Source organism: Aureobasidium melanogenum (genome assembly GCF_000721775.1).
Source record: "Aureobasidium melanogenum CBS 110374 unplaced genomic scaffold scaffold_1, whole genome shotgun sequence".
In the NCBI taxonomy this organism is placed as follows: domain Eukaryota; kingdom Fungi; phylum Ascomycota; class Dothideomycetes; order Dothideales; family Saccotheciaceae; genus Aureobasidium; species Aureobasidium melanogenum.
The window spans coordinates 289,443-303,373 of NW_024470053.1; the positions used below are offsets into that span (position 1 = coordinate 289,443).

Consider the following 13,931-nt stretch of genomic DNA (forward strand, 5'->3'; position numbering starts at 1 on the left):
GCAACTTTGTGGGGAAGACGCTTGGTGACATCATTGCGATGGGAGCTCCTACCTCGATGATGTAGCTTCCCTTCACCAGGGACGACACGCGATTGCTTCAATTGTTTTTCGGATTCTCTTCCTTCTTCCTTCTGATCTAAACAAACATCACATCTATCAATCCATCATGAGTCTTCTACGAACTACCTTCATTCGCAATGCTCCCCGCACCTTCGCTCGCAGCCCTGCCCTGAGCGTAAGCGGCAGACGCTTTGCTTCGCAAGACTACGGCAGCGGTTCCGGCGACCCCAAGGGTGAGAAGCCTCAACAGCAAGGTGCCAACCCTTCTGCCGACAAGGAGCACCCTGGCCCACCACCTCCTAAGGCCGGCCAGGGCAGCGGCGGTGCCACCAAGGCCGACAGCTCCGGCCACAACACCGGTGCCTCCAAGCAACAAAAGAAGAGCTTCTCTACCATGGCCAGAAGAATGGCCAGCCAAGACTACGGTAGCGGCTCTGGCGACCCCAAGGGTGAGAAGCCTCAACAACAAGGCGCCAACCCTTCTGCCGATAAGGAGCACCCTGGTCCCCCTCCCCCGAAGGCTGGTCAGGGCAGTGGTGGTGCCACCAAGGCCGACAGCACTGGCCACAATACTGGCTCCTCAAAGCAACAGAAGAAGAGCTTCTCTACTATGGCTAGAAGAATGAGCGAGGAACACCCCAAGTCGACGAAAGGCTTGGAACCCAAGCTCAACAAGAATACCACTCCTACCGACGAGAAAGACCTTCCCGAGGATGTGAAGCAACATAACAAGGAGATGGCCGAGAAGCCCAACCAAGCTGCTGAAAAGCTTAACGACGACAAGGGCAAGAAGGACGACAAGGTTAACAAGCAGTTCTGGTACGCTTTCAATCATCTGTTGATACTTCTGCATGTGCTAACTTTATCTCAGGGCTGGCCACGGTGGTGCTGACAAAGACCCTTGATTGATCTCTACTGTCTTCCACACAGGCCTTTACATCTCTTACGACTTTTCCGACTTCTATCACGCCCAACGACGAAGAGAGCGCAATTACAATAGCTTGACATAGCATGTACTTTTACTGTATCCATGATTGCACACAGCAATCCTTTCAGCATGAATTGCCTTGAGGCCACTGTTCGCGAAAGGCAGAGACGACGTTTTCGTGCCGTACTCGGGTCATGGCGGCTGTCTCGCCCATGTTGATACGCTCTTCTCTGGCATCGCCCTTCCTGTCCCGTAGCTTCTTCAGAACGACAGGGAAGCCGGTCTTTTGCTTTTGCTTGCCTTTGGCGAGCGTTACTGTCATGCTGCCAGTCTCGGACCGGAAGGGCCGTGCTTCTTGCCAGATACAATCTTCTTCTGCGTCGAGGTATCTTTGACGCGCGTCCTGAGGGACAAGTGCTTGCCGTACAGAAGGCTGAAGCAGAGACCATGCTGTTGTTCTCAACTCTGCCCATCTTGATTGCAGTTTGCGGTTGCTGAAATCCAGAACAGGGAACATAAGCATGAGGGACACATCTCCGACTGTGACAGTGACAGCCTCGCCCTGATATATCCGTATACGCTGCCCTATTCCAGAAAGTAGTTTGTCGTCGACTTCAATCCCTCTTGGACTGCAATTGTATATGTCCAATTCCGGGACCTGCTGCGTGTAGTCCAACTGCACTCTGAAGTGCGCCCCATCGATGTTATCCTCGTTCTCTTTCCCCAGGACAACGTCACACTTCTCTGGATCTCGTCCGAACTTGTGTCCCTCGGTGACATCGGTGAACGAGTCAATGCTGAATGTCAATGACAATCCAGCTTGGGTGTCGTCATCTTCGTCGTAGCCATCTCCCAGGCCAGCCATGGGTTGGATTTGGCAAAGGAAACGTTCATTTTCGGGGCGCTCTAGTATGCCGGTATCACTTGACTCGACGCCAATGATGCAGTACGTCTTGGTGGTATCGTACCAACCGAATGTGTCGCTGTCGGCTGAGGTAGGACTGGACATATTGGACTCGATGTTTTGGTTGAAGAAGGTAGTGATTCGAGGAGTAGTCTGCTCGAGGCACTCCAACTGTTGGCTGAAGTTGTCGAGGAAGAGCTGCCGCATCGCCGGCATTTATACTTGCGCTTAGTGTCTTTTGCCTGTGTTGTAACGAAGCACCACACCAGGAGTCAGTTGTGATATGCGAGTTTTCTCTCCGTTGTTGCAGACGCGAGCTGTCAGTCGTATTGGGTCTCATCGCGCCCTAAACAAGGAACACGGTGGCCCTCGTCGGCGCGCTCAGACTTGACTGGCATTGATTGGGACCAGCGAAGTCGTCGTGGTAACGCCAACTTGACTTGCTGACGACCGGGATGATTTCGTCCACTGATTGTCCGCGCAATTTTACTGCGAGGAGGGAGCACTGACGATCTATCGCAAAAGTTTCCGACGTCCATGTCGAGAGATGCAACTATCCGGTAACGACTGCAAGCCGCTTCATTCGGACGTCTCAAGCACGGTTCGTCATCCTGTTAACCTGCAACTATCTTCCGAGACAAGAGTAAATCATCTGCCGCAGGTGGACGGTTGCTGACATGACTGGCGCACAGTCTTGCCACCCCGCTTTCAGGTCCACGGATGATGTTGCTATCCGGTGTCGTACAAAATCCATTGGCGAGAGCCCTAAGGGAAATTCTTTCTGATGAATGTGTTTCTGATCCTCTATCTCCCTTCAAACGCAAAGCGGAAAATGCTTGATGACTCGCCACTTTCTTGTAGTGTGCGTATACTCTCGGTTGCTCCGACCATACACAGGAAACACACCAGGACCATTCTCTGTATACAGTGATTGGAGCCAGTAGAGCTGACGACAGAGGTCCGGCTTCTTGCTTTTTTTTTTTGCAAAGTCTAAATGCGGAGGTGAGAAGGCTCCATGCAGATTCTGCTGCGATACTGTCGACAGCGGGGCTGCTCAGATGAACCCCCTGGGTGAACGTGACAATGATACGCGGTGACCTAGTAGTCGGCTAGTACTCATTGGGTGCTTGAATATCAGTATAGACTATAGAGGATACCAAGACTTGTATGAGCGTCTTTTTCTGGTCATGGTGATGGTGATGCATGCACATGTGTCTTCTCTTACGTAGCTTTGAACCTACAATCACTTGCTACGACCCACCTGTTCGCATCAGAGCTCGTATTCAGAAGTACCTACTCGCTAGCTCTGTAAAGAAATTGTTCGTGCTATCTCTGCATCCAACCATCAAGCTTGACGCGTTCATGCAACAAGCCGATGAGGATAGCAGATACCCGTTCATGCAAAGAGCAATGCGTTGATCGAATACTCCTCACTGGAAGTTTGACTTGGTGTCAGAGAGGTCATGAACGCGGAGCGACAGAAAGCAGCTAAGGATTTTGTAAACAGGAGGAAGCTCGAGACCGATCGAAGAGCCAACGACAGGCGACACTAACGGAAGGACGGCCCGTGGTGGTGTATCCAAGAGACGACGAAACAGCTGAGAAAAGAAAAAGGTCAGAGGACGAGAGAATGCTGAATGCGACAATGGAGGAGGAAAGCACAATGAGGAGGCTGGGCTGTTTGCATTGTTTGACGCACGCGAGGACTTCGTTCGATCCCATGAGCCATCGTTTGTAACACATCTGCTTAAAGATTGCACAATATTTCTGATAGGAGACCTTTGCCCACAGAAAGGCGACATCTTGTGGAATCTCTATGGCCATGTCTCGGAAAGCAAGCATGCATTTCTATAGCTCACAACATCACTCTAAGCGAGCGTGAGGGAGCTTTCAATTGCAACCGGGCACCCAGCGTTCAGGGTCTGATTCCTTCCTGTCTGGGGTCTACGTCCTTCTTGCCCAGGAAACGCCTTTTCCACCAGGTATCTACACAACCTCATCGTATTTTGCAGTCACTCGCGGCTCAGAAATTAGTCACGGGTCCTGATCCCTTGTGCGTGTAAGTTTCTCTTTCAACGGGCATTGCTCCGAAGACCCATCACGCTGTGCCGTCACTCGCGCTCAGCAGCCAGCTTGAAGACATCACCTTTAATCACGAATGCTTGGTAAGGTGCACTCCAAGAAGGTATCGACAGTAATCTTTTCCCGCTCCGCCGTCACTCGCGTTCCTAGGCAAATACTCCGAGGACCGTGCACCAGAGTGCCAACACTGGGCTCGCACTCACAAGGTTACATATTTCTCTTGTTTTCTTCCCCTTTGTCTTTCCTAGCCACAACCCATTTGTGTCATTGACACGCGCCCCGCCATCTGAAGGTAGGTTTGATCCTCGTACGGCTGTTTCCTGTTTGGACGCGTTGAAGCGCTTCGAGAGTCGAAGAACTATATCCATGCCCGTGTTCTCACTCAAATTGCCCCCAACCATATCCACCCAGTGCTTTTATATCTGTTCTTGATACATGCAACCACCTTCTGCTCTTCTAGTTTCCACTTCTTCCTTTCCACTTCCTACTTCCCACCTCCTACTCTCCAATTTCCGCTTCCTACTGACCACTAACCACAGCCACTCACCTACAGTACATCCACTTATCAAGCTACCATGTCGACCGAGGAACTCTTCTTCGGAACACCATGTAAGTTTCGCCATTGGTACTTCCACTCCGAACTACTGAATCTGATATATTGTAGCCGATGTTCTCATCCCTTACACCTGTCCTGTCGCTCCGCGTCTTGACGGTGAAGACGATGTCGAAAACGATGACGAATACATCGATGACATTGACAAGGTATAGTTTGAGATCGATATTACATCAATCGTACAAAGCTAATGTCTCCCAGAGTTCGAAGCAGAACCCGTTCATGAGCAAGGGTTCGAAGAAACGTCCTGCTGCAGATGAAGTCCTCCCCGCCAAGCGTCAAAAGAGATTCAAGATGGGCACCAACATCAAAGGCGGTCATGCCCCCTCATTCAAGCCCATTACTGTCGACCTCGATGAGGAAGATCAGATGATTGTCGACATGAAGCAGCAGGGCTACAAGGATGAAGATATTCGTGACCGTCTTATCGAGAAGGGCTTCACCTGCTACGAGGCTAGAAGTGTCGCCTGCCGTTGGATGCGCATCCGTAAGAAGACACAAGAGTACGAGGAGAAATTGCTCGACGAGGAGCTGACCGACTGGCACCTTGGAGAGGTAGGAGCCCACAAACAATACTCATTGTATGTGTTCTTTGACTGACTTATTCTAGGACGAACTGCTCGAGGAAGCATACGAAATTGCCGACAAGAAGTTCCAAATTGAATTGGAAAAACTTGAACAGAAGCGCTGGACTTGGACGGCTCAGAACCTCAACAAGCGTCTTCCTCGTGAGCGCTTCTCCGCCAAGGCTTGCCGACAACGCCATGAAGCACGTCGTAATGGCACTGCTCGATGCCCTCCAGAGATTGATCCTGATCCGGAGGCCCGCCAACGTGAACGTGAGGAACGTATTGCTGCCTACAAATTGCGTAAGGAGGAAGAAGCCAAGCGTGACGCTCTTGAAGCCGAGGAGAAGAAGCGCATGAAGAAGAACAACACTGCCGAGAAAGTTGCTGCTCGTCAGCGCAAGGAGGCTCAAGCTGCGCTCAAGGCCAAGAAGAAGAAGGATGCAGACGAGTACCGCCAGTCTCTGGCCGAAGCGGTCACTCTCGCAAAACAGCGCAAGCAGAATGCGCTCGACGCTGCCCGCGCGGAACGCATCTACAACGAGAGAAAGCACAGATTCTTCAATCGTCTTCACAAGCAGCTGAAGAAGGAAGTAGCTGCTCTCCTGAGAAAGAAGGAGAGAAACAACGGCATCACCCCCGAACCTGAAGACACTGAGACCATGCACCCGCCCAAGAGCAGATACGCCTACAAGAACACTGCGGACCAGATTCGTAACGAGAACATCAGTGCAACAGAAGCCGCTATCAATGCTCGTTCTCACGAGTTCGATGGTATCGTCGAGCCCGTAGCCACAGCAGCTGTTGACACTCAACCTATTCCTATCGCCAAGCCTTCCAATCCTGGCAGGAGCAAATCTCAGCAGCCTTCCATCGCTGCTGACGGCTTCTCTGAGGAACCTCGTAGCTGGTGCACCATCGATGAGTTGCACGACCTCCTGCGTGCACGTGGCATGCTTCTGAACCGCATGAAGGAAAACAAGGCCATAATCATCTCGCGCCTGAACAACGAAGACAAGACCACAAGTATTGAGCAGCTCAGGGATCTGCTGAAGGCACGCCATGAAGACTTCAACGGCGCGAAGGCTGAACTGATGAGACGTTTGGCTATCTCCGACGCAAAGAGTTCCAGAAGATACCAAACCTTGCGCACCAACCGACCCCTTGATGAGAATGGCAACCGTACCAGAGTCAAGATGCCAGCCAAGCCAGCTGTGTCCAAGGCAACCACGCGCTACAATGCTCGCGATGTCACGATCAAGAACGGCAAACCTGTTGTCAAACCCCAGACTCCCACCACCAAGAAGAGGGCCTCTACCAGAAAGACTCCTGCAAAGGCTGTTACAAAGAATCCATCTAACAAGGCAAAGGGCGCCAGCGCCTCCAAGAAGTTCGTTCCTGACGATGACGAGGAAGACAATGAAGAGGTTAGCCTGCTCTACGAGCCTAGTGAGGCCGACATGGAAGACATCGTCAGTAGCTTGCTCTCAGGATCCTAGATGTTGCTCTCTACAGTCAGGGAAGCGAGTGGAAGGACTATACACAATCTTGGAAATGGACTTTCTGCCAAAGCTGAGAACAGGCCAGGATCTCCAAGTCTAAGTGCGCGGCGCAGAGGAGCTTTCTTGGAATTGATCGCTCGCGTAGGTTTACCCTGAGTTGACGGCGTCTCGGTTCTCCTCTTTGGTCGATCTTCAATTCTGTACCTCAGTACCCCAGATTTTCCAGTGGTCCGGTGCGTGCATACCATTGCAATTCACAGTGCACGATCTACCTTTCTTTTGTGTTTCTCACTTGGGTTGTTTTCTCGTTGGACAGCAGCAAAAGTCTGCCTACTTTCTTTGATGGGGTTGGCCTTGCTTCAAACCCCTAATACTATGATACCCCAGCATAACATAGCATGCAATAGCACCGATAATTTGACCAGAAGCTTTCGAATTCATTATTGAATCCTTTCTTGAACTACTGACTTCCTTTGGCCCTTTTGCCAATGTCCCGGTCGAGCGAGATCCTTCTCAGCTGACAAAAACACTTGAAATCCTAGTGTATACAGCCAAGGACTTCCTTCCAACCAAACAAGATACGTAGGACTGCGTCCGACTGCCAGATTTAACCAAACACGCGCTCAACAAGGTAGGTTTCCCGAGAGATATAGTCGGCGCACCTGCCTTGTTCATCACCAGCGATCTGAGCCTCCCCCGCATCCCCCACCCAACCGTTTGTGGAGTCCCCGGTTTCCGAAATGTCAAAGTCACGAGTTTACTTGGAGATACCACAAGAGCATGCGGCAAAGTTCCTCTATTGGGTATCCCGATAGGCTCAGAGGACCACGAGGGGGGTATTCGAAGGCTTTCGGGAAGGTAGGCCGAATGCGTAGCAGGATGGTCAGAGGATAGATATAAAGACTATGGACGGACTCAAAGAGACCAGAAGCAATTCTCTATCAATCTTTCATTTGATCTTGGAACACACTAATATACGTCATCATGGTACATCTACGAACAGACATTGGTGCTACCAATCCCAATGCACCATTGCACCCTGAGAAGAACAGCACATATGCCAAAGAACTCACCTGCGATGTCCTCATCGTTGGTGCGGGTTTTGGTGGTGTCTATCTACTACACAAGCTTCGTGATGAGGTCGGTCTGAATGTCAAGATCTTCGAAGCCGCAAACGAGCTTGGTGGTGTTTGGCGATGGAACTGCTACCCAGGAGCTCGCGTCGATACACAAGTCCCTATTTACGAATATTCGATCGAGAAGGTCTGGAAAGACTGGACATGGACTCAGAAGTACCCTGACTTCAACGAGCTCCGTGAATATTTCATCCATGTTGAGAACACTCTTGATGTCAAGAAGGATGTCAGTTTCAACACCCGTGTCATTGGCTCTCAATTCGACAACGAATCAAAGATGTGGACTGTCAAGACCGAGGATGGCCGCACCGCAAAGTGCAAGTACTTGATCAACGCCATCGGCTTCGCAGCCAAGCGTCACTTCCCTGACTGGAAGGGTCTTACCGACTTCAAGGGCGAGTTGCACCACAGCTCTTTCTGGCCCGATGAGGGTGTCGATGTCAAGGGCAAGCGTGTTGCTGTCATTGGCACGGGCAGTACCGGTATCCAAATTGCCCAAGAGACAGCAAAGGATGCTGCCAGCGTCACCGTTTTCCAACGCACACCCAACCTCTGCTTGCCCATGCGTCAACGCGACCTGACCAAGGAGGAACAGCAAAACGCTAAGGGAGAGTACCCCGAGATCTACCGCAACCGTCTCACCACTTTCGCCGGATTCTCATATGACTTTGTCGAAAAGAACACATTCGACGACAACGAAGAGCAACGTGAGAAGTTCTACGAGGAACTCTGGGAAGAAGGCGGCTTCAAGTTCTGGCTCGCAAACTACAAGGATCTCCTGTTCGACAGCAAGGCCAACGACCAAGCCTACAACTTCTGGGCCAAGAAAACCAGAGCGCGCATTGCTGATCCCCGCAAGCGTGATATTCTGGCTCCTCTCAAGGCCCCTCATGCTTGGGGAACTAAGCGTCCTTCTTTGGAGCAGAACTTCTACGAGATGATGGACAGAGCAGAGAATGATGTTGTCAACGTCAAGGAGACCCCAATCACCGAGTTTACAGAGACCGGTATTGTCACTAGCGACGGCAAGCTCAGGGAGTTCGACATCATCGCTCTCGCTACTGGTTTCGATTCGGTTACGGGTGGCATGAAGAATATGGGCTTGAAGGACACCGAGGGCAAGGACTTGGGCGAGAGATGGAAGAACGGTACCTGGACATACCTTGGTATGACCTGCAACGGTTTCCCTGTAAGCGATACACTGCTGTTTCCTTTAACCACATACAACGTTTACTGACCAGTCTTGCAGAACATGTTCTTCCTGTATGGTGCTCAGGGTCCTACCGCCTTCAGTAACGGTCCCACCTGTGTCGAAGTCCAAGGCGACTGGATCGTCGACGCCATTGCCACACTACAAAAGACCGGCAAGCAGACCATCGAACCCACCAAGGATGCAGAGACCAGCTGGCACAAGCTCGTGACCGAACTCTCAGACAAGACCTTGTTCCCTGGCACTGAGTCCTGGTACATGGGTGCCAACATCCCTGGCAAGCCAAGAGAACAACTCAACTTCCCTGGTGGTTTCCCCATGTACGAGAAGGAATGTCGAAATGCACTCGATGGCTGGAAGGGCTTCGTGGTTGCTTAAAGTATTGGCTAGAGTGGTCGACCATATTGTTATGAATACCGATATGTAATGTGTGTATGTATGAACGAATTTATGCTTCTTGAATTGGAGATCCTCAGTACCTGTACATCAGTGAAGTTTCCCTGTGCTTTCCAATCGCAACGTACGTATGACTTGAGCGATGGGCATTGCTCACGGAAGTACTCCAGCAGAACGAATTTCACATAGAAGACTCTACAATCCTTCTCCAGAAAAGATTCGTTGACTGTGACGAGCAGGTGCATGTTACTTTCGAGACGATTTATTCGGAAGCCATGGCCATGTGCTTTGCCAGAAGAAAGAATGAGAGTAGAAACATGGTGTTCTGCCTGCCAAAACGCCAGTCCCTGGTTATGTAGTCATCTAAAGATGATAGGAAAGAAACATATATACACACATAAAAGTTTCATGATTCGGAACCGCCGCTGCGCAACTCGTCGCTCAAACAGGTCTCCTGCTCGGGTAATAACTTTGCTACCTTGTCGTCTCTAAGGCTTTCAACGCCAATGCCATGCATAGTAGCCTCTCTTTGCCTGATGAAGAACTGGATACGCTCTTCCTTGGGTCTGTTTTCAGATAGTTGACGGACGCGTCTCAAATCCTTGCTCGCGCGGTCATGTACCAGATCCCTTGCTGCCACGACTCTGTCACCCTCAGACTCTGCCCGGCTGAGGTTCAGAGAAGCACCTATCATTGCGAGCAGAATGACGCACAAGACAAAGTTGCCGTTTGATAGATATCGTGGTTGCTGAGCCATACCATCCCGACGAGCATAGAAACGCTCCCAGTCCTCCCAGGTCGCATTGCCCCAGATGTTGGGGTCTGAATGATGGCGCCAGCCGCTGAACGGACCGGCGGGTGTATCTGATCCAGGTTTACCACCAACTGTGCTAGGGACACCGCTCCAGCCAGCGCCGAATCGATCATACATCTTGCGTTTATCCGGGTCTGAGAGAATGGTGTGAGCGGCCACGACCAGACGATAACGTTCAAGACGCAAGGGTTGTGGCACGCTATGGTGATGATGGTGCTTTTCACAGGCGCCAGAGTCGGGATGGTATAATTTCACCAGTTCATAGAAACGACGTTTGCTGTATGGTTCAGATTCGGTGGTCGAGAGGATCTGATATGGTGTCGGGTGTGTATGGCCTTTTGGTGCCTTCGGCCATGGCATGTCATTTTGTGGCGATGCCGAGGACGACGAGGATGAATCAGGTACGCCTGCTGACATGGGATCGCCAGCTATGGTGGCATAGCCTCGCGGTAGACATGATGAAGAGCTGCAGGCGTTACCTCGTCTTGCTGCTGATGCTGCTGCTACTGTGGTCGCTGGTCGTGTGCTAGAGCGATACCGTAGTGGTGATGACGTCGACGAGTTTCGAGCAGTAGTGGCGGCGTGAGAAAGGGCAGCGAGGTTTTGGCAGCGACGAGGAAGCGGTGCAATCAGGAGGGTACGAGAGGAATTAGTAGGAGGCATGCCGCAAGCGTCATGATGTCCTTGTGCAAGAAGTTCGACTGTGCTGGTCAAGCACGATGCAGACGGCACCTTCTGTCTCTTGCCGGAGATAATGCGCCAAGCCTGTCGTCGAGTCGGATGTTTGAGCTGCAACCCGATCGCAGCTGTGAAAAGCGCCATGCGGGGTTGACCCACGCAGCCGCCAGCACCAGCCATCAACAGCTGCGATTCACGCTGCCTCTTCTTTCAGCGGCGCCATCTCGTCGCTTTTTCTTGCAACCCATCAATCTGAATCTGAATCTGCCCACCAAAGCGAGGCCTCAGCTTTTCATCAGATCTAGCGTCCAAAGCTAATCTGACCTACCCAGCCTACAGATCTTGGCTTGCCCTGTCTCACTTTGCTTTGCACGCGAATCGCGATTGTCACTCGTCCGTTGCTACCCGTCCCTGCGTGCTGCGATCGCCTTTCCCATGTGCTTTTCTCGATGCCGCCAGCGCCTCCATAGATCTTGAAGATCTCGTGTTCGCAAAGGCTTGTCTGTCGTGTGCGAGATCTATGGATACACGTGGGTCATGGCTCAGGGCCAGGGGCCGATGGCTGCGAGGATCGAAAACCGCAACCTGTACGCATATCGGCTGCAGCGCAGACAGATAGGGCGAGAGTAGCTAAGACAGGGTCGCTGACATCCTTTGGCAAAACGCCGCCTACGCGTCTGCTGCTCAGCAGTGCGACTCCGAGCGTGCCCCCTCTTTTTCTCCTCCCCATGCGAGGCTAAAAGCTGCGTGCGTGTCGTGACAAATAGGCTTCCTGCGGCTTGAAATTCCCGCTGGCCCTTTGGTGCAGGAACATGCGTCCGAGTCTGACCTGGCCGCCCTGGCGTTTCCAATTGCTTTTTCGTCCTTGTTCTCGCCGCAAGCGTCCCATCCACATGTAGCTTCCCACCACCGTCACCGCTACATCGCTTGTCGACTGTTATTGTCCTGAACCAGCCATCCCAATCAGGACAACTTTGCATCATATTCACGTTGGATAAAGTAGTTGTAGGGAGAGTTGTGCGAAGGATTTGAACCGCTCTGCAAGAGCAAAGCAGCCGAGTAATTGTTCAGTATTCATGAATCTCAGTCATTACCGCTCCAAAAGAAAAGAGACCCATCCATATTCTCATAGCCCGCTGTCGTAAATCCCGTGTGTGTTTCATGCCCTACAACGCCGTTTCAGAGATTATCCTCCCATTTTATCCCAGTAAATCCATCATCCGTGAGGTATCATCAGAACACCAAAACCCCAAAACAATATATCAATACATCAAAGAATAGAAACGCAGATTGAGTGACAACCAAGAAGAGCTCAGTTGACAACAGCGGGTTGCGAGCTCTGCTCCTCCCAAGCATTCGAGTCGAGAAGATTTGACCAGTCATTCTCACCAGGTGTTGTCATGCCACTGATGTTGTTGTGCGAGAATCCCTTGAGAGGGTCAAAGTTCGAATCAAATCCGAATGTGGTTGACGGTGTGAGAACCGAGTCGGCACCCGACATCGGCGTGCTGAACTTGTCCATGTTGTTGTCAAGCATACCGGGAGCAAGTGTTTGGTTGATTCCATCAAAGCAGGGACTGCCGCCCTTGAACTTTGTGGGGTTGGGGTTGTAGGTGTAGAAAGGCTGAGACTGCTGCGGGCCGTAACTACCCATGAGCATCTGCGAGAAAGCATCGTTCTGATCGAATCCAGGTCCAAGCAGTTGCTGTGATTCATTAGGCAGTGAAGTAGAGAAAGGCATCATGTTCATCATGCTGGGATCAAAGGCAGACGAGGCGTTATTGTAAGAGGAATATGCGGATGGTGAGGTTTGACCCGTTGGCGACGCCTGACCATTGCTCTGCTTGGCTGCCTCATGTTTCAGGTTAGTGAGGCTGGTAGATGATGAGGTTCGCGAAGCAGGAGTAAGCTGTGGCGGTGATGCGACAGCATTCTGCTGCGATTGGATGGGCAGAGACATGCGACGATCCTCGGGCTTGATGAAAGCAGCGTTAGGGCTTTGTACTGATGAGAAGTTGTTCATTTGCTGCAATTCCTGAGGAGTGGCAATAGATGCCGAGCGGCCGTGCATAGACTGACGGAAGCCCTGTTGGGGGTAGGGGGATGCACGGAAGCTTTGGGGTGACCTGTTGGCCATCTGAGGAGGAAGCATGGGATTGGGGAAAGATTGAGGGAATTGACCGAGCTGGTTGGCGAATTGAGGAGCGTTAGGGTATTGCTGGGGATTGTACTGATCACCCATGGTTTGGCCAAGGGCGGCACGCATAGCAACATGGTTGGTGAGGTATGCAGCCAGTCTACGGTCGAAATCGGCATTGGATGTCTGGAGATGGGCAGTGAGGCGACGGTACTGCATGGGCAGGTCGTCATCCTCCTCCTCGTACATCTCCTCGTTGATAACGTCTTGCTCGGTAACGCGAAGCGATCTTCCTGTGCGTCTTTTGTGAATCTCAGAGGCACGGCGAGCAGACTCGACTCGAGCCTCGAGACTACGGTCACTGCGACGAGAAGCAGCGATGTATGCTCTGAAATCAGGTTAGCACCTACTTCGTAATACAGAAGAACGGTGGCACAAACCTCTCCTGATTCTCTTCGTGGGTGCGCTCCGTCTTGACGGGCTTGGCTGCGGGGATAGATCTGAGAGGAGGCATGGCGATAAGAGGATTACTTGTGTAACTGTAGAGGTTGTAATGAAAAGTGCCGGGGAAAAAGGTGACAGAAGTGGTCCTGGAAAGAGGGGTCTCGGAGAATTATGCCAGAAGCTTCAAGGATTGGACCTGTGTGCTGAGTGATACCGCCGCGGTGATATGTAGAGTGCGGAGGCAAAGGAGATAACCAGTAAGCCGAGTGATAGTGTTGAGGTTGAAAAGGAAGTGAGGACTTGTTCTCAAATTTGTCTAATAACAAATGTTTCGAGAGACGAAGAGTGTAGATGGGAAAGAGAACGAGGACGAGAATGAGGAGGGTGGCCGGGGAGATAAAAGCCTTGCAGGCATTCGATCGGAGCTAGAGACCAGAGGGCGTGGGATTTGCAGTCTGGTG

At 51.5% G+C, this 13,931-nt stretch overlaps 6 protein-coding genes across 6 annotated transcripts; 3 read left to right on the top strand and 3 right to left on the bottom strand.

Annotated features, from left to right (window-relative positions):
- Nucleotides 1–166: 166 nt before the first annotated feature.
- M437DRAFT_79726 (uncharacterized protein) lies at nt 167–965 on the top strand (the record flags this gene model as incomplete). Its single annotated transcript, XM_041027230.1, has 2 exons — nt 167–879; nt 932–965. 2 exons carry the CDS (start codon nt 167–169, stop codon nt 963–965), a joined length of 747 nt encoding a protein of 248 aa, XP_040884087.1.
- A 147-nt stretch (nt 966–1,112) lies between these two features.
- Nucleotides 1,113–2,099, bottom strand: M437DRAFT_79727 (uncharacterized protein; the record flags this gene model as incomplete). Its single annotated transcript, XM_041027231.1, has 1 exon — nt 1,113–2,099. One exon carries the CDS (start codon nt 2,097–2,099, stop codon nt 1,113–1,115), a length of 987 nt encoding a protein of 328 aa, XP_040884088.1.
- Nucleotides 2,100–4,722: 2,623 nt separating this feature from the next.
- On the top strand, nt 4,723–6,652 carry M437DRAFT_36266 (uncharacterized protein; the record flags this gene model as incomplete). Its single annotated transcript, XM_041019410.1, has 2 exons — nt 4,723–5,142; nt 5,198–6,652. The coding sequence occupies 2 exons, from the start codon at nt 4,723–4,725 to the stop codon at nt 6,650–6,652; spliced, it is 1,875 nt and encodes a 624-aa protein (XP_040884089.1).
- A 987-nt stretch (nt 6,653–7,639) lies between these two features.
- On the top strand, nt 7,640–9,379 carry M437DRAFT_61517 (FAD/NAD(P)-binding domain-containing protein; the record flags this gene model as incomplete). Its single annotated transcript, XM_041023950.1, has 2 exons — nt 7,640–8,980; nt 9,041–9,379. The coding sequence occupies 2 exons, from the start codon at nt 7,640–7,642 to the stop codon at nt 9,377–9,379; spliced, it is 1,680 nt and encodes a 559-aa protein (XP_040884090.1).
- A 445-nt stretch (nt 9,380–9,824) lies between these two features.
- On the bottom strand, nt 9,825–10,604 carry M437DRAFT_18268 (uncharacterized protein; the record flags this gene model as incomplete). Its single annotated transcript, XM_041018946.1, has 1 exon — nt 9,825–10,604. A coding segment is annotated over one exon (780 nt), but the record flags the coding sequence as incomplete, so codon positions are not given.
- Nucleotides 10,605–12,201: 1,597 nt separating this feature from the next.
- On the bottom strand, nt 12,202–13,540 carry M437DRAFT_79731 (uncharacterized protein; the record flags this gene model as incomplete). The annotated part of the gene is made up of 2 exons (XM_041027232.1): nt 12,202–13,414; nt 13,467–13,540. 2 exons carry the CDS (start codon nt 13,538–13,540, stop codon nt 12,202–12,204), a joined length of 1,287 nt encoding a protein of 428 aa, XP_040884092.1.
- Nucleotides 13,541–13,931: the final 391 nt, after the last annotated feature.